This window comes from Coniophora puteana (genome assembly GCF_000271625.1).
Source record: "Coniophora puteana RWD-64-598 SS2 unplaced genomic scaffold CONPUscaffold_9, whole genome shotgun sequence".
Lineage (NCBI taxonomy): Eukaryota > Fungi > Basidiomycota > Agaricomycetes > Boletales > Coniophoraceae > Coniophora > Coniophora puteana.
Window position 1 is genome coordinate 1,640,202 of NW_006913061.1, and position 16,631 is coordinate 1,656,832.

Sequence of the window (16,631 nt, forward strand, 5' to 3'; positions counted from 1 at the left end):
AACGTCGAGCGAAAAAGTGCTAGCATCACAAATGCGATGGCTCCCTCAAAGACAGGCAAATCGGCCAAGAAGGAGAAGATTTTCCACCCTGACTCGCGAAAAGCCGGTCAGCTGAACAGGGTGCAAATACGCAAGAACAAACTTGCAGACGCTGCAGCCAAACGAAACAAAAAACAGTTAGCTCAAGGTTGGACCATACTTATGTTACTTCAAGCTGCTTCGGACCATGATGCTGATAGTCACTTCTAGTTGATGTTTATGGATTCTTCTATCATGCTGTTCCACCAGAAGGCTGCATGTCTCTGGAACAACTGCATAGTGTGATCAAGGATGTGTGGCTACCTAGACACGATGTCGAGCTTACGCGTGAACGGACATTACGGCGGAAAGGGCGGCCAAAAAGCGCGAGAGAATCTTTCTTGGAGGACGCCAAGCATCAAGAAGAGGAAGAGTACAGAACGGGCATAGGTATGTCTCATCATGCACTAACTCAAGAGGATACGACGTCTTAATTCAGCTGCTTTACTCAGAGGTTCCCGATCTTACACATGCGCCAACGGTCGAACTCTTCAGAAATTGGGATCAGAAGGAAGTAGCATATCTAAACCTCTTTAGATTCGTTCGTATATCAAGCACCGATCCCACCGTCATTGTCGTGTCACGGCGAGGAACTCACCCGAGCATGCGAGAGCCAGGTCAGCCGTCATCGGAGGAAGAGATGGACATGGCCGACGATGGCGATGACGACGGAGTCCCTGTTTTGGCACCTTCACGCCTCTCCAGCACCATTGCAGTCATGGATGGACCATTATGACATATCGAGATATCCTCACAGAAGATATGCAAACTAGAGTTGTACTAGGGCTAGTAGGTTGGGATAATCTGGTACATCCGAAAACAGACATGAAATCCATCTCAGTCCTCCGCTTCAATCCAATCGGTGCTGCTCAAAAGAGTCTTCTTCCCATCCATATCCCAGATTCTCCTAAGACTGTTAAAAAGGGACTGGAAGCTTGTAGATGCGCCTTTCTCTTGGATAAAATGCAGGAGCACTTGACAATCAGGAGGTAGCTGTCCCGCCGGAGGATCATGGAGCTCAACGCGGAATCGGACGGCCTTGAGGACAGACATGACCCTAGCAGGGTCCTTCAGTTCATCGAATCGGCATTTTAGCACGTTATTATCGTCTGGCCGCGTCACAGCAACATGAGCTCCGAGGCTGACAAGCAGCCTGCGACATTCATTGCGTGTGACCTGAATGTCATGAACAGAAAGGAGCTGATGAGTCGTTGGTCTGAACTTGAAAACATTGGCTAGCCAGTGCCTGCGAGGTCCTGTCATAGCGAAAGAGCCGTCCGAGAGCGCTGGAGATATCGCAGAGACATCCAGGCTTCGTTTCTTACGCAGCTTTCGGGGAGATGGTTCAATGATACGAACGTGGAGAGGCGACCGCGCTGAATCATTTGGGTTGAGGGACGGCCACTTCAACGCCCCCGGACCGAGTAACGCAAGGCCGTTGTTTTCCTTGTCTCCTCTGGATCGTGTCCTTACGTGTTGACCCGAAGCAGCACTTCCCTGACTGGAGTAGACATGCCGCCCAAGTCTTTTGTTGTCGCCGAAAGCCTGGATAGATGAGTCCGTGCCGAGAGGGGAGCCCAGAGGTAAAGGCGAAAATCCGAGCGGAGAATAGTTTATAGGCGTGGTTCGTTCCTCCATAGCGTGCAAGTGATCAACTATCTGCTGGAAGAAAACCTGCATCTTGTCGTCTTGGACTTCAGGCACCGTTATTGTAGACAATGGACTGGAGACCGAGTTGGGAGAGAGAGGCGCGTTAGATTTTGAAGATATTGGGGTGTTGGGGTGGGGAGAAATAATCGTATGATAGTTTGGAGACAGCGGTGTGTTGAGGTTGTGAGGGAAAGGTGCCAAGTACTCGGACAGAGGCGTGTCTGGGTTCGGCAGAATGATTGGTGGTAAGGGCGATAATGGTGGCAATGAGCCCCGCGAAGGAGACCATGATATGGTTTCGTGAAGTGCGTCAGATCCATTCAAATAAGACGGTGCGGTAACCCGATGAGGCGTCGGTGGAGACAGGCGACGTGGGAGCGAAGAAGGGATTTGCCCAAGACCAGATGCCTGAGATATTGTCTTCTTCATCCCATACGAGGGACCTCTTTCTGAACGAGGTGCCGCTTTCTGAATAGGTGAGACCAACTCTTCGTCTTCGTCCCCGTCCCAGTCTTCTAGGCGACGACTGCGATAGTCAATCAGTAGGCGATAGACACCCTTTTGCCAATTAGGCTCATCAGTCCGCAAGCTGTCAAGAATATCAGACTCTGGAGTGTTGTTCCATAGTGTCTTCAAGTTACCCAGGACGTCCCAGTCAATCTCTTCAGACCCTGAGAGAGGTTTAGCGATTTCGTCCAAAGGGGGCATATCCGCAGGAGGGGCAGTAGGAGGCCGGAGTAAGTAGAAAGGATGTTGCAGGATCTCGGGGATTGTGATACGTTTTGTTACATCCTTTTCTAGCATCCTAGAAATGAGATCTCTTGCGGAGTCATTTAGTATGCCTTTGGGCATCTCGTATCGTACAGCCTTTACCGCTTCCAAAAGAAGGTTTTGATCTTCGTTGTCAAAGGGGAGCTTTCCGACCAGCAGAGCATAAAGGATTACACCACAAGACCAGACATCAGAGCTTCTTCCATTGTAAGGCTTACCCATGACCACCTCAGGTGCAGCGTAATGGGGGCTTCCGCAGGCGGTCTGAAGTAGGCCTTGTGGTTGCCATGCTGCCATCCCAAAGTCAGCTACCTTGATGTTTTTGTTCTCGTCCATAAGTAGGTTCTCCGGCTTCAGATCCCTGTGGGCAACATTGAACCGGTGGCAATAATGGACAGCGGAGATAATTTGATGAAAGTAGCCCAAAGCCTCGTAGGTAGATAGCCGACCCTTAGCACAGAGATAATCAAAGAGTTCTCCACCCTCGACATACTCCAGAATGAGATATAAGTCAGTGGTGGTTTCCCAGACGTCGTAGAGCCGCAAGATGTTTGGATGGTGTATCAGCTTCATGATGACGATCTCACGCTCAACACCAAGCATCATGTGTTCCGGGGTGTCGCCTATAGAATGAGCCGCCTTTACCAAGAGCGCCTTTGAGACTATCTTGACGGCAGCCATCTGCTTTGTCTTCTGATGCCGAGCGAGCCTTACCCGACCTACAAAACATTGTCCAGAGTGAGTCAGAGGGAATGACGGATGACTGGTTGACTCACCAGAGCTACCTTGACCAATTGTCCGACCGATTCTCCAGAGTCCGATCATCTTAGGGTCGTCATATTCACGCTTCCTCGGTAGTTTAGGAAAGTCCTCGTGCTCCATGGCCGGCGTGGAGTTCGAGTCAGAGAAGGATGGTTGCGACTGCGAACCAAGTCAGGACGCCCTTTCAGATTAGGGAGCTGAGCAAATAAAACGCAACAACGCGCGGAGCCATAATATATATATCACGTTGTTTGACTTTCTGATATCGCGTCAGCCCCTAAACCACAATCCATCGTGTTTTCAGGCTATCCGCGCATCTAACATAATATTAATGCAGGCTACCCCAGCGCCATCGCCACCTCGGAATGAGAATGGCCAGGCAGCAACGAGCTACCCAGCTCCACCCCGAAATGTCGATAGCGCTCCCTTTTCAATACTGTCGCGTCTGTTCGACAAGCTCTCGGCTGAGCGAAGACCTGAAAGAAGGAGGAAGTTTCTTGACGTCTGGTTCAACGTATGTGATGTTCCACATGCCTGAGGGTCGGGTCCTTGACCTTGGCCTTAGCACTGGAAAGAAGACATAGGGTATGACTTGTATCCCGTTCTGCGCCTCATTCTGCCACAGGCATGTCATGGCGTTAGGCACCGCAATTTATGCCCTGACTGTCATCTCAGAGGGATAGGGAGCGTGCAGTGTACGGTTTAAAAGAAAAGAACCTCGCGAAGACGTACATAAAACTGATACCTTTAAACATGAAGGACCCCGACGCCATCCGCCTCCTCAACTGGAAGAAGCCTACCGATAGAGATGTCAGTTCAGCGCATAGACTATGACACCCTGACCAACCTTTGCTGTAGAGGAGCTCCGGAGATTTTCCAACAGTACTCTACGAAGTGGTGAACAAGCGATCTTCTGTTACTGAGGGCTCGCTGACAGTCGAGGATCTGAACAACATTCTGGACGAACTCTCAAAGAACATGGGCAAGCAGTGGGTTCCCTGCAGATACGTTCTTGGGCATACTTATGAGTCACGAAACCAGGGAGGTACAGTCAAAGATCCTGCAGCGAATTTACAACCGCGCCACACCTGAAGAGCAGCGGTGGATAGTCCGTATTATCCTCAAGGGTGACATTGTTCGGGATTATTCTTATGCATCTACTTACTCCCCGATTAGACATGGTCATCTCTGTGAAGGAGACAACGGTGTTTTCTGTTTTCCATTCAGATGCCCAAGATCTCTTCAATACTTGTTCTGACCTCAAGAAGGTTGCTTGGGAGCTGTGGGATTCATCTCGACGTCTCAACCCTGAGGTTTACTAAACATACCTAATATACATGCGCCTATTTTGCTGACGTATTCCTGAAGGACAAGTCTGTTCAGCTGTTCCGCGCATTTGCTCCAATGCTATGCAAAAGACCCACCGACAGAATCGACGAAACCGTGAAGGAAATGCAAGGACGTAAGTTTATCATAGAGGAAAAGCTAGACGGCGAGCGTATGCAACTTCATAAACGGGGGAATGAATACTTCTACTGCTCCAGGTATCGTATTCTCAACTCCCCAGGGTTATTGTGACTAACAGTCTGTAGAAAAGGGAAAGATTATACCTATTTGTATGGGCAACATGTTGGCAATGGCAGCTTGACCCCGTACATACATTCTGCTTTTGATGAGCGGGTTGACGAGTGTGTTATCTCTTGTCTCGTTGTGGCCGCTAACTCACAAATAATAGTATCATCCTCGACGGCGAGATGCTAGTGTGGGATCCTGTTTCGGAGCGTAACTTGCCGTTTGGTACTCTCAAAACTGCCGCTCTTGGTGAGATAGAAAATGATTAAGCAGCACTCTATCGTAACTTTGAGTTTTGTCAGACAAAACAAACAAGGAGCATAACCCTCGTCCCTGCTGTGAGCCCTCCCAATCACTCATTAACAAAGTTCGCTCAAAATATGTAGTCAAGATTTTTGACCTTCTTTATCTCAACGGGATGTCTCTTCACAAAAAATCACTCAAGTTTAGGAAACGTAACCTCCGAGCTTGCCTCACAGAGGTTCCTGGGCGACTCGAGTTCACAGTAGAGTATGAGGGGAAGACCGCCAAAGATATCCGGCAAAAGATGGAAGAAGTCATGTCTGCGAGGGGCGAGGGCCTGGTAATTAAGCATCCAGACTCTGAATATACTCTCAATGGCAGAAACAGAGATTGGATAAAGGTGAAATGAGCGTCAGCCCGTCTCGTCAAAAAATGTCATTTTAACATTTATTTCTTACCAGGTCAAGCCAGAGTATATGGTGCGGATATAGTTTAGATCTCAACGACAGAAAACACGCTGAAGTTGTTTAGGACAACTTGGGAGAGACTGTGGACGTTCTAGTAGTCGGTAGGCTACTTGATATATCAAGTTTCGTTTCTGTTGTGTGCTGACACCATTCCGCAGCTGCAAATTATGGGACCGGAAAGCGGTCCGGAGGTGTCTCTACCCTCATCTGTGCTGTTCTAAACGACCGCCAACCAGACGATGACGATGAGCCAAAGTATCTCTCAAATAGCTCGTTCCATAATGATTTCGCTGATCTCTTATATAATTTGCATAGGTATAGCTCCTTTGTTCGGGTAGGAACTGGCCTGTCATTCACTGATTACATTTGGGTGCGGCAAAAGAAGTGGAAGCCTTGGACGGCAGAAGATCCACCCACATTCTATCAGACTTCTAAACGGGGGCAAGAGGACAAGGGCGACATGTACATCGAACCACATGAGTAAGTAACTTTCTGACCAAGCGTTAGAACCAGCTAAATGCTGTTTTTAAGCTCATTCATAGTCAAGATTAAGGCAGCTGAGATCACGGCATCCGGTAGGTGTGCAGTTCTACCTACTTAACCTCTCATTGACACCATACAGATCAATATCATATGGGTATGACCATGCGCTTTCCCCGTATACTATCTATACGGGACGATCTTGGGATTGAAGATTGCATGACGGCTTCGGGTAAGTCGCCAAGAGCGGGTTCAGTATGAGGCTATCTAAGGCACGTTGTTTCAGAGGTTCTTGAGAGTATGCAGGTGGAAAGAAAGCGCAAGATGGAGGGGAATACGGGGTAAAGGCACTTCCAAAGAATTCGATACATCATCTGATAAACCATACAAAGGGTGTCAAACAAGAAGAGAAAGACAATGACAGCTAAGAAAGTATGTTTAACTATATATGACTGATATGAAATTTGGGCTGACCAGCTTCCAGGCTTCCATATTACCCGAGTACCATGGGCCGGATCTTAAGTCTGTCGAATTGGAGTCTGACGTATTCGAAGATATGAGATTCAGTACGTCCCTTTACATTGCATGTCTGACTTATAGTGAAAATTGTTTCTAGTGGTCTCCTCTGATCCAAAGTCTAGGACTGGTAGTGAAGATAGGGAAGAGTTGATGAAAATGTGTGTATTTGAATATTGTGCACCTACTAAGACTCTGAAAACCTGAAAACGTTTACGTAGCATACATGCCAATGGTGGACAGTGCGTTCAAGTTGTGGGTTCTCAGCCGACCATCGTCGTTTACGGAGGAACGACGACACGTGCGTGTGCTACATTTCCTAGGCCATCACTTCCTTACCGTCCCACAGCATACGACCTCAAACTCCTCATTAACAAAGGCACAGTTGATATCGTCAAGCCGGAATGGATCCATGACTCTGTCTCCCGCGGACAGTTGGCCCCCATGGCCAAAAGGTAATACCAGCTATTTCAGCTCGGAGGATCATGCTCATCACGGTTTGTATAGATATCTCTTCCATGCCACCCACGAGCGACAACTCGACCCAGACTTTGACCAGGACGAGGATGTTATGGAAGAAGACAAACCAAATGCCGATGATATTTTACAGTCCCATGCCACTCCGGCCAGCGCGAAGAAAGAGGAAAGCCAAGTGAAGGACGAAGTTAACAAAGATAATGATTCAGGAGATTGGCTCAAAGTTAACGCTGACGCCGAAGACGAGGAAGGCTCGGTCACCGAGAGTGAGACAGACGATGATTCTGTGAACGACGACGTCATCTCCGAGGGAGAGGATATCGACTCGACAGAGGCTGCTCCTGCCGGAAGGACTCTGGATGATACATCCGTGAGGAAAACAATATTATGCCTGCGGCTGCGCTCACTCCATCCTAGCGGGAACACGTAGTCATGGGCGAAAATGACGACGCCATGCAATACGACGATACGCATATTTTTAAGCACCTGTCAATCTCATTGACCTCTGCATTTGAGAAGCTTTCTGACCCTTATCTAGGTGTTTCTATTTGGATTCACCAGCAATTGCTCGGAAGAAAGGGATGACGGTCAAGACCAAGCACGAGGAAGAAGTAGCACGCAGGTTTGGGCTGTGGTAACTCAGCCTTCCCCTTGCTCACATAGTCGCAGCTTCACCATCCTAGCATCCCAAATCGAGGATAACGGCGGAGGGATTGTCGAGTTGGATGACCCTAAGTTGACGCATGTAGTCTTGGACAAGAGAGACACATCCCGGCGATTGACTCTCAACGAACGTACATCAAAGTAAGTTTGATAGGGGCGACTGAACCCGTTCATACTTACCGTGTGGCACTTAGACCAAAGCGAAGGCGCTTGGTTTTGGCCGATTACATATCCGCTTGCCTTGCGGAGGAGACGCTGCTGGATGAGGAGGGTGAGCCACCCCCCTCATGAATTTAATACTCGCTTGTTCTAAAAGTTTCTCGCAGAGTTCGCACCCTAGTGTATACATCGCCAACTGTAATATTACATTCTTCATTATGCCTCTATGCAGTGGTACGAATACAATGCCAAACTTTATACAGATCGTCATCAAATGCAAAATCATGCTACGCAGGGAGGTTGCCTCACAAGTTAAATAAGGCACAACGGAGAAAAAAGAAGAAAACAATAATCAACAATAAAGCAAGAAACACAAGCGCAGGTAACACCAGCCCTCTCATAGCCATCGTGCCAATTTGCCTGGACTAGGCAAACTTGGACTCTCATAGAGCAAACTTCGCCGAGAACCAAAAAGTCCCTCTGGACTCTCTTGGTTGCTTCTAGATCCAAAGTGCGCAAACTCTTCGTCGAGCAGGGTGCCTGCGTCGTGGGGATCAAATATCGAGCGTGCACCTGGTGTGCGGAAAGGCGACTCTGCAGACGCTGACGGGTAAACAAGGCGCTTTGGTGTACTAGGGAAAATTGACGGTAACTCCTTAGTCTTGTCGCGGTCTTTGTGGTGCCCAGTGTGTCGCTTGCGAGGAGGTGTGCGCATGTTCTCATAGCCGAGAACGGCGGGATTAATTCCGTCATCGGGTTTGTAGCCTGCAGACGGAGGAGGGTCGAGGTGCGACTTATAGTAAGCAAGACTAGCGGAGGGACTCATATGTAGACCCTTGTGCGAGAGCGGTGTGCGCGTCGGCGAGAGCTGCAGTATGTTGGAGTTCTTCGCATTGCGCGGCGGAGTGGAAGGTCGCTCTGGCGTCGATGGCCACATGAGCATAGGTGGGCTTGCTTCCTTAGAGAAAATCCTCTTGGCTTTGGAGCGACGTTCGAGGGAAGGCGAAATAGGTTCAAATGGAAGAAGAATAGGTTTCTAAAAGTGTGTCAGTGATATTGTTTTTCCTGTGTTCAGGGCCATACCTTAGAAGGGGTCTTATGGTGCTGAAGTTTGGCGCGAAACGGTTGTTCGGTGACTTCGTGTTCAGCGACAGCTGTGCGAGATTCAAGCACAGGGGTGATAACTACATGAGGATAACTTTCAGATGTGTCAGTCTGAGTCAGTGCTTCAGAAGGCATCTGTGGACTAGAGCTCCGAGTGGGCGAAAGTTCAGGTGGACGGGAAGAAGACGGTATGGCCGGAGAAGTCGGAAGGGCCTCTGAATCATGAGCAGTTGCAGCTGCGGTCGAATCAGAAGGAATAGCAGAAGAAGAGGCACGCGAAGCAGCTAGTTGTGCCTGGTGGTACCCAGAGGTAGCTGGCAGTGGCGGGAATATGACCTCTGCAGGAAGTTGCGTATGATGCGCATAATATGGCTGGTGGTTTGCGCCATGCCTTGGCGGGAAGAGTGGGAGTAGGTGAGAAGTCGGAACGAGAGGGGGCAGCATTGAAGCTTGGAATTGTGCAGGTATGCTTGTGGAGGCAGATGCTGCACTCTTCTTTGCTTTCTTGGATTTCCTTCCCCCGCCAGAATCCTCGGCAGGACGTTTCTTCGGTGCGATTTTCTTATCTGATGACTTCATCTCTGAGCAAAACTCTTTTTTGAAGCCGCCATTTTCGAAGCATTTGAGGTCACAGTCCCATATCGCCCAAAGCGTGCGACCAACGGAACGGTCACGTGGCACTTTGCGGAAACACACGGTGGTGCTGAGGACGTGTCTGATCGAGTTCATCCACGTAGTGTCTTGTCGTTTGAAGTAGGGATAAACGATTGTAATCCAATCGTATATCTCTTGTAGTGTTAAGCGATGCTCTGGAGAAGACAGAATGGCTTGCCCAATGAGAGCAGCATATGATAAATCAGGTTTTGCGGTTGCATACGGGCCAGGAGGTAGCTTGTAAGGAAGTTTGTCATAATCATCTTCGTCAGGGAGAGGTCCCATAGGCCCCGGGGATGATACAAGATTGACAATCGGTTTTGAGGGTGTCGCAAAAGGTGAAGACTGAGGGGGGGAAGAAGCAGGAAGAGGGGATCGATAATAATTCTTGCGGGGGGTCACAGGGTCGGGCGATTCTGAGTTCTGTGCAACAAAGACATCCTGCGGTGCTGCCATGGGCGTAGATCGAGTCCTAGGACGCGTAGGAGTATGCAACTCTGGTCGGGGAGAATATGTCGTCTGCGAAACGCGTCAAACATATCTTTCAGACGGATTTTGCACAGGAACTGACCTGTCGGCGTGCAGATGATGGATCGTAATTATCGTAATCTCGATAGTATTTGCGACGTTGAGGCGTCGTAGGGATATCTGGCATGGCTTCCTGAGGTGTGGGGCGATAAACAATGAGCAAATCTCATATTGAAATAGAGTTTGAATTTACTTGAGGAGTCGCACTGCGCGAAGTATCTTCTTGTTCAGAAGACGAAACGCGTTGCAAATCGCGTGATTGCATGAAGGAATCGAGGCTGAAGCTTGGGCCTGATGGCGAGGGAGATGGAGCACTGCGGTCCTTCTCTTTGCGCGTGCGCTTGTCACGTTTTGCCTGACGACTTTTGCGCTCAAGGATCATCTCCATGCTGTCCATGTGCCGAAGCGGCATTACGGTATCGGAGGGTTCGGATTTAATGGGCGTAGCAGGAGGCTGGGGAGACGCAGAGTGGTGATGGGACGCGCTGGGACGTGTTTTCGAGTTGGAAACGGAGCGATTCCGCTTGACACCCAACGCAGACGCGATGGGGTGGTGGGTGTCCGAGGATTCAGCAGAGAAGGCTCGGAGAGACTTCGCGTCTTCGGTGGTCAGAAACTGACGCATCTGATCGCTGTGCCTCATGAGGTCTTCACGCGTCAAACCTATCGACTGAAGCACTTGTGAGATGGGGGATATCGGTTTCGTGGGCTGGTCACCCATCATGAGGTATGTACAGCGGTAGGGAGGGGGCTATGCACAGCAGAGCGGTGGGAGGAGGAGGTAACGCACACTACCACAAGAAAACCCGAATCGGGAGGCTTTCCCGCCCGGAGTTTCAAATTGCCAAGCCTGCTAGCGCCTACATATGTCTCTCATAGTAAGACTGCAAGAAAAACATGTCTCACATTCTGCAAGTAGCTTAGGGCTGCCACCAGCTTACTTATTCTCTGCGTTCTTGCATCGACGGATTTTGCTCAAACACGTACATGAGACATAGTGTGACGCGCTCGTGCACTGGGTGTCACTCATGACGCACTGGTGTAAGTGACAAGTCTGTCACAGTTATCTGTCACGCCACTCTCAATCACGCTAGCCGCGTCTCTGCCCGGTCAGTACAGGCAGGTCCGAGACAGTCATGCCATACCACAATCTCAAGGGTGAGTAAAATCCAGGAGGACAACAGAAATTCGCCTTAATTCTATCTCAGCGCTGATCAAGGGAATACGAGCATGCAAGGTCCATATTTGCTGATTATGTTCAATAACGCGACTGACCCTTGTCCAGACCGTAGCAGACGAACGGGCACTCATCCAGCAGGAATCTGCTGCCATTCGCGCTTCATTCAGAGAAGAAGACACTTACATGAGGTACCATAACATTGCCAAGCTGCTCTACATCCACATGCTCGGTTCCCCCGCGCACTTTGGTCAGATTGAATGCTTGAAGCTGGTTGCTAGTCCTCGATTCACCGATAAACGGCTTGGATATCTCGGCATCATGCTGCTCTTGGATGAAAACCAGGAGGTTCTTACTCTTGTTACGAACTCTCTCAAAAAGTAAGCATTACGGTTACTAATCGGATGCGGGAAGTGTGATGGTTGCTGCGCAGTGACATGAATCATTCCAACATGTACGTCGTCGGCCTTGGACTGTGCACGTTCGCGAACATCGCGTCAGAAGAGATGTCACGAGATCTGGCCAATGAGATTGAGAAGCTTCTTGGTTCAAGTAACACCTACATACGAAAGAAGGTGTGTCCGTTGGCATGTAATCCGCCCACGCTCGTGGTCTTAACTGTAAGCTAGGCAGCGCTTTGCGCCCTTCGAGTCATTAAAAGGGTCCCAGACTTGACCGACCATTTTGTGTCCAAGGCAAAGAACCTTCTTACAGATCGCAATCATGGTGTCCTACTCTCGGCAATAACACTCGTGACTGAAATGTGTCAGTTGGACCAAGAGTGTCTAAATGAATTCCGTAATGTACCACCAATAGCATAGCACACCGTCATTTTTGTCTAACTGTCTTCTAAGGCTGTTCCATTACTCGTCCGTAACCTCAAGGCGCTTGTCACGACAGGTTACAGCCCAGAACACGATGTTTCTGGCATCACCGACCCTTTCCTCCAAGTCAAGGTCCTACGACTGCTTCGACTTCTCGGCAGGGGCGATGTTGAGGCCAGTGAGACCATGAATGATATTCTAGCTCAGGTTGCGACAAACACCGATGGCTCCAAGAATGTTGGAAATTCCATTCTCTACGAGACGGTTCTCACCGTCCTGGACATTGAGGCGGACACTGGTCTTCGCGTGATGGCCATCAACATTTTGGGCAAATTCTTGAGCAATCGAGATAACAATATTCGGTATGGACACTATGCTTCATCTCCCTATCAGCTAACGCTGCTACCGATGCCAGATACGTTGCATTGAACACTCTGAACAAAGTGGTGTCAATGGATACGAACGCTGTTCAACGGCACCGCAACATCATCCTCGATTGTTTGCGCGACGGCGACATTTCGATCCGAAGGAGGGCACTTGAGCTGTCGTATGCTCTGATTAACGAACAGAATGTCCGCCTCTTAATTCGAGAACTCTTGGCGTTCCTTGAAGTGGCTGATGACGAGTTTAAACTGGGCATGACGACTCAAATTTCTCTCGCTGCGGAGCGATTTGCACCTAACAAGCGATGGCACATTGATACCGTCCTTCGTGTGCTTAAGCTTGTAGGTTACACTCCGTATGTGGGTCGCATATGATTTGATGTTTGATTCCAGGCAGGAAACTTCGTCCGAGAGGAGATTCTGTCTGCATTCATCCGGCTAGTTGCTCATACGCCAGAACTACAAGCGTACACCGCCTCGAAACTCTACACCGCCCTGCAACAGGACATCTCGCAGGAGTCGCTGACTCTGGCTGCTGTCTGGGTAATAGGCGAGTACAGTGAGATATTGCTTGAAGGCGGCATAGTGGACGAAGATTCGGCGAGAACGGTACGTAATCCATCAGCAAGCTACCCCGTCATTTGATATGATCCTGATTATTTCTGCAGGCCAGTGACAAAGAAATCTTGGACCTACTCCTCTCAACACTAGACTCGCCTTATGCCAATTTCCTTATTCGACAGTTCGTTCTTGCCGCTATCACAAAGATGTCTTCACGTTCGACGACCAGCGCTGAGCAGCAAGCACGGATCTCCGAGGTTCTCGGCAAGTATGTGGCTAGCCCCGAGCTGGAGCTCCAACAGCGTGCTGTTGAGTTCGCAAGCCTATTCAACCTGGGCGAACTGCGGAGCGGTGTCCTTGAGCGAATGCCACCGCCAGAACTGAAGGCTACTGTAGTTGGAGTTGGTATGATCAAACCTTCTCGTTCTTTGCATCAAGTTCACTATTGTTGTGTGTTCAGTTAGTGAGAACAGACCTGTTGGGTCGACTAGAAACGATGTAAGAACCTTGCAGTATCTGGTTTCAGATCACTCCTGACGCTAGCTTAACAGGGTGACCTTCTTGGCGATGACATCTCGCAACCCGTGGCTCAACCAGCGGTCAATGGACAAGGTACTCAGAACAGCCAAGACCTTCTTGCCGAAATCTTTGGGAGCTCCGCGCCGTCGACCTCTTCACCTACCTCCGCTGTCCCATCACAGCCACAAAAGGCGAGCGTTAACGACATCCTCGGCCTCTTCGATCAGGGCTCGTCTCCTTCCCCAAGCGTCACCTCGCCAACCTCTGCTCCCTCGAATGATATCTCGTCGCTCTTCGGTGGCGCCCCTTCCCAGCCTGCACCACAGCCACCAAGAACTCAGTCGCAGCAACAGCTGCCAGCATCGCAACAGACTACGTACACCGCGTACGATAAGGATGAGCTCAAGATCACGCTGACGCCCCAGACCTCCGCCCAACGGCCCGGCGTCGTGAACATTATGGCGCGATTCCAGGTTTTAGGCTCGGACGTAGCAACGGGAGTGAACTTCCAGGTCGCAGTTCCACAGGTGTGTGCATGCCCAGTGTCGTAGTATTATGCGCGTAACCACCTGTATCAATAGCGACATCAGCTGCAGATGCTACCTATGTCGAATGCTGACGTTAGCCCCGGTGCAACTGAGGAGCAGCGGATGCGGATCATCGTGCCACCAGGGGTAATTTTGGTCCTTCCTGGATAGTCGGACGCTCACTAAATCGTGAAACCCTTTTCCCAGGCAAACATCCGACTACGTATCCGGGTGTCGTATAACCTTGCTGAACGGGCGGTGCAGAACCAGGTCGACTTCAGCGGGTTTCCACCAGGGCTAACGGGCATCGCGAGTTAGTCAGGAGACGGTTTACGCGATTTATGAGCCTCTTTGTGATATTAGATTACTTATAACATGAGGATGATACGGTTTAACCGCCTCCACGTCTCTTGACACTCAGCCAGCAGTCTGCTAGCGCGGGATTCTGCGAGACGCATCGTCTAAAAGACTCTTTAGCCCAGTCAACGCGGACGTGGCAACACTTTCCCCCACTGCTTTTACGGCAATAGCGGCGCGTCCGAGACCTTGATAGCCCGACGCCACAAATTCGAGACCTGAAGCACCCAGGTTATTTGCACTGCCAGCACCAGCGCCCATCATCAACGCAGCCTTCACGGTGTCGAGCTCGTTGATGACTTCAAGGCCTACGGATCGCAACCAAACGATGGGCTCGGCAGTGGTCGTGTAGAGCTTTTGCAGCTTATCGACGGCGGACATGATCTTGTGATTCTCGAAGTAGCGCTCGCGCGCGTACGGCAGCAAAGCCGTGTATGAGCCTGTTGTCGTGAGTTTAGTCTTTACAGACAGAGCTAATCAAACATGACATGAAACCCACCAATATCACCGCCGCGCACGAGTTGCTCAGTAATACACTTTGACAATGCCTCTGCATCTCCCAGTCCGAGATTGAGTCCTTGTCCCGCGAGCGGATGCACGCTATGCGCAGCATCGCCTACGAGGACCGTACGCCTCCCCTTCCCCTCGCCAACATAGTATTCTGCGTGGTTGTACCTGAGCGGGAACGACGCGATTGTGCCCGGCTGGATTGCCGTTACGAGCGGTGGGACCATGTCCGCGTCGTCAGGCGGTATCCCACCTGTCGGCTTCGCGGTGGCCGACGCATACGCCGAATAGCTCGGTATTGAGTGCGACCGCTCCCGCCATGCGATTTCCTCCACAAGCTTCTCGGGTGAGAGCGGTGCCCCTGGGTCGGCCGCAGCGGCGATGACCTGGTCGTACAGGTCACGCATGGAGGCTTCGGGGAGACGGAAGGCAGCGTTGGTCATGCGCAGGAGAATATCTGGGGAAGTCTTGGTGAGTGCTGCAGCAATATGTGGCTTCGTTGACCAGACAAGGGAAGATGTGGTCGGCGACATGGGTAGGAAGGCAATTGGGCCAGTGGGTAGGAAGCGTTGGAAGGCACAGAACGGAGTGGTGTCCGCAGGTCCTCGCGGGGCATGTTCAAGGGTTGCCACTATGGCTTGCGTCTCATACGACCAGCCATATGAAGGAATCTGCGCGTAAGAACGTACGGGGGAGTTAAAACCGTCTGCGCCAACCTGCAGCGTATATACTTGTCAGCTCTTCAGTGAAAGAGTAACTCAGGAACTAGCTTACAAGAAGGCGGGCTTGCAACACTCTGCCGTCTGATAGATGCACGAGAGGCCAGCCGTATTCGTTACTTTCGATAGACTCCACCTTGACGCGATCCAGAACGGAGACATTTGGAACAGAGGCGAGGTGTCTCAATAAGGCACGCTGTAGGTTGAGATTTTCCGTCATACGGGCCATTTGACTACACTCAGGAGGCATGTCTAGAGGGAGGTCTCGGGCATCGAAGTGAATTCGCGCATTCGAGACGCCGTCCCATACTTGCATCTGGTGGACAGGAACTGTTCGAGCATGTTCGACGTACTGCCATGCCCCAGTACCTAGCAGCGGAGTTACGGGTTGCCTTGTTCGAGATAACTGACGGGGTCTGCTTACGGGTCAAGAAGGCTTGAGAACTGTTGGTTATTGAGCTAACACGGTTGGAGAAGCTCCTCTCTGCCGGGCTCCACTCCCTGACTTTTGAAAGGTCGCCAGCTTCAATCAACGCCAGCTTCAGACCGTCACGAAAGATGGGTTGTGAGCCTAGCCAACGTTGGTCAAATATCGAGTTTGGTAGAACCGGTGATATCACGCGCACCTAATGCACTGGCAAGAGCGAGTCCGACCGGTCCTCCGCCAACGATGACCACATCATGCTCCTCGGGTGAGGCCTCGGAGCTGAGCTTCCTAATAGCAGCATAAGCTTGACGCGTTGCTCGACTACGCGATACGCTGAGAGCTGAGCCACACGCCCGCGTCGAGGAGCAGAGGGATGCCATGGACTTTGCTGCCGGATCGGAAGCCGGTCTTTGTCCTTCGAGGTAAGAATACCCGCGGAAGCAATTAGACGCCAGCATGCTGCCTTGTCCCCAATCAGCCAATTGTTACTGTAAGTACATGACCCG

At 50.6% G+C, this 16,631-nt stretch overlaps 4 protein-coding genes across 4 annotated transcripts; 3 read left to right on the forward strand and 1 right to left on the reverse strand.

Moving 5' to 3' along the window:
- Positions 1 to 9: 9 nt before the first annotated feature.
- CONPUDRAFT_138424 (uncharacterized protein) lies at positions 10 to 891 on the forward strand. The gene is made up of 4 exons (XM_007772758.1): positions 10 to 187; positions 250 to 468; positions 531 to 695; positions 795 to 891. Exons 1-4 carry the CDS (start codon positions 37 to 39, stop codon positions 812 to 814), a joined length of 555 nt encoding a protein of 184 aa, XP_007770948.1. The 5' UTR covers positions 10 to 36; the 3' UTR covers positions 815 to 891.
- On the reverse strand, positions 872 to 3,381 carry CONPUDRAFT_127253 (Pkinase-domain-containing protein; the record flags this gene model as incomplete). Its single annotated transcript, XM_007772759.1, has 2 exons — positions 872 to 3,218; positions 3,276 to 3,381. The coding sequence occupies 2 exons, from the start codon at positions 3,379 to 3,381 to the stop codon at positions 916 to 918; spliced, it is 2,409 nt and encodes an 802-aa protein (XP_007770949.1). The 3' UTR covers positions 872 to 915.
- Positions 3,382 to 3,543: 162 nt separating this feature from the next.
- On the forward strand, positions 3,544 to 10,877 carry CONPUDRAFT_83539 (DNA ligase 4). Its single transcript, XM_007772760.1, has 32 exons — positions 3,544 to 3,775; positions 3,827 to 3,886; positions 3,937 to 4,071; positions 4,120 to 4,250; positions 4,303 to 4,388; positions 4,438 to 4,574; positions 4,630 to 4,805; positions 4,854 to 4,949; positions 4,997 to 5,082; positions 5,136 to 5,171; positions 5,220 to 5,476; positions 5,538 to 5,555; positions 5,608 to 5,644; positions 5,702 to 5,798; positions 5,859 to 6,023; positions 6,075 to 6,118; positions 6,166 to 6,255; positions 6,310 to 6,364; positions 6,416 to 6,455; positions 6,508 to 6,589; positions 6,640 to 6,700; positions 6,761 to 6,840; positions 6,889 to 6,994; positions 7,047 to 7,386; positions 7,434 to 7,504; positions 7,555 to 7,638; positions 7,686 to 7,820; positions 7,874 to 7,950; positions 8,006 to 8,874; positions 8,922 to 10,118; positions 10,171 to 10,262; positions 10,323 to 10,877. Exons 1-29 carry the CDS (start codon positions 3,593 to 3,595, stop codon positions 8,017 to 8,019), a joined length of 2,979 nt encoding a protein of 992 aa, XP_007770950.1. The 5' UTR covers positions 3,544 to 3,592; the 3' UTR covers positions 8,020 to 8,874; positions 8,922 to 10,118; positions 10,171 to 10,262; positions 10,323 to 10,877.
- A 360-nt stretch (positions 10,878 to 11,237) lies between these two features.
- Positions 11,238 to 16,504, forward strand: CONPUDRAFT_167057 (gamma-adaptin). Its single transcript, XM_007772761.1, has 17 exons — positions 11,238 to 11,282; positions 11,333 to 11,361; positions 11,410 to 11,681; positions 11,735 to 11,876; positions 11,931 to 12,104; positions 12,156 to 12,487; positions 12,541 to 12,850; positions 12,902 to 13,117; positions 13,177 to 13,474; positions 13,530 to 13,567; positions 13,621 to 14,115; positions 14,170 to 14,262; positions 14,323 to 14,912; positions 14,972 to 15,695; positions 15,754 to 16,067; positions 16,123 to 16,269; positions 16,325 to 16,504. Exons 1-13 carry the CDS (start codon positions 11,261 to 11,263, stop codon positions 14,431 to 14,433), a joined length of 2,532 nt encoding a protein of 843 aa, XP_007770951.1. The 5' UTR covers positions 11,238 to 11,260; the 3' UTR covers positions 14,434 to 14,912; positions 14,972 to 15,695; positions 15,754 to 16,067; positions 16,123 to 16,269; positions 16,325 to 16,504.
- The last annotated feature ends 127 nt before the right edge of the window (positions 16,505 to 16,631 follow it).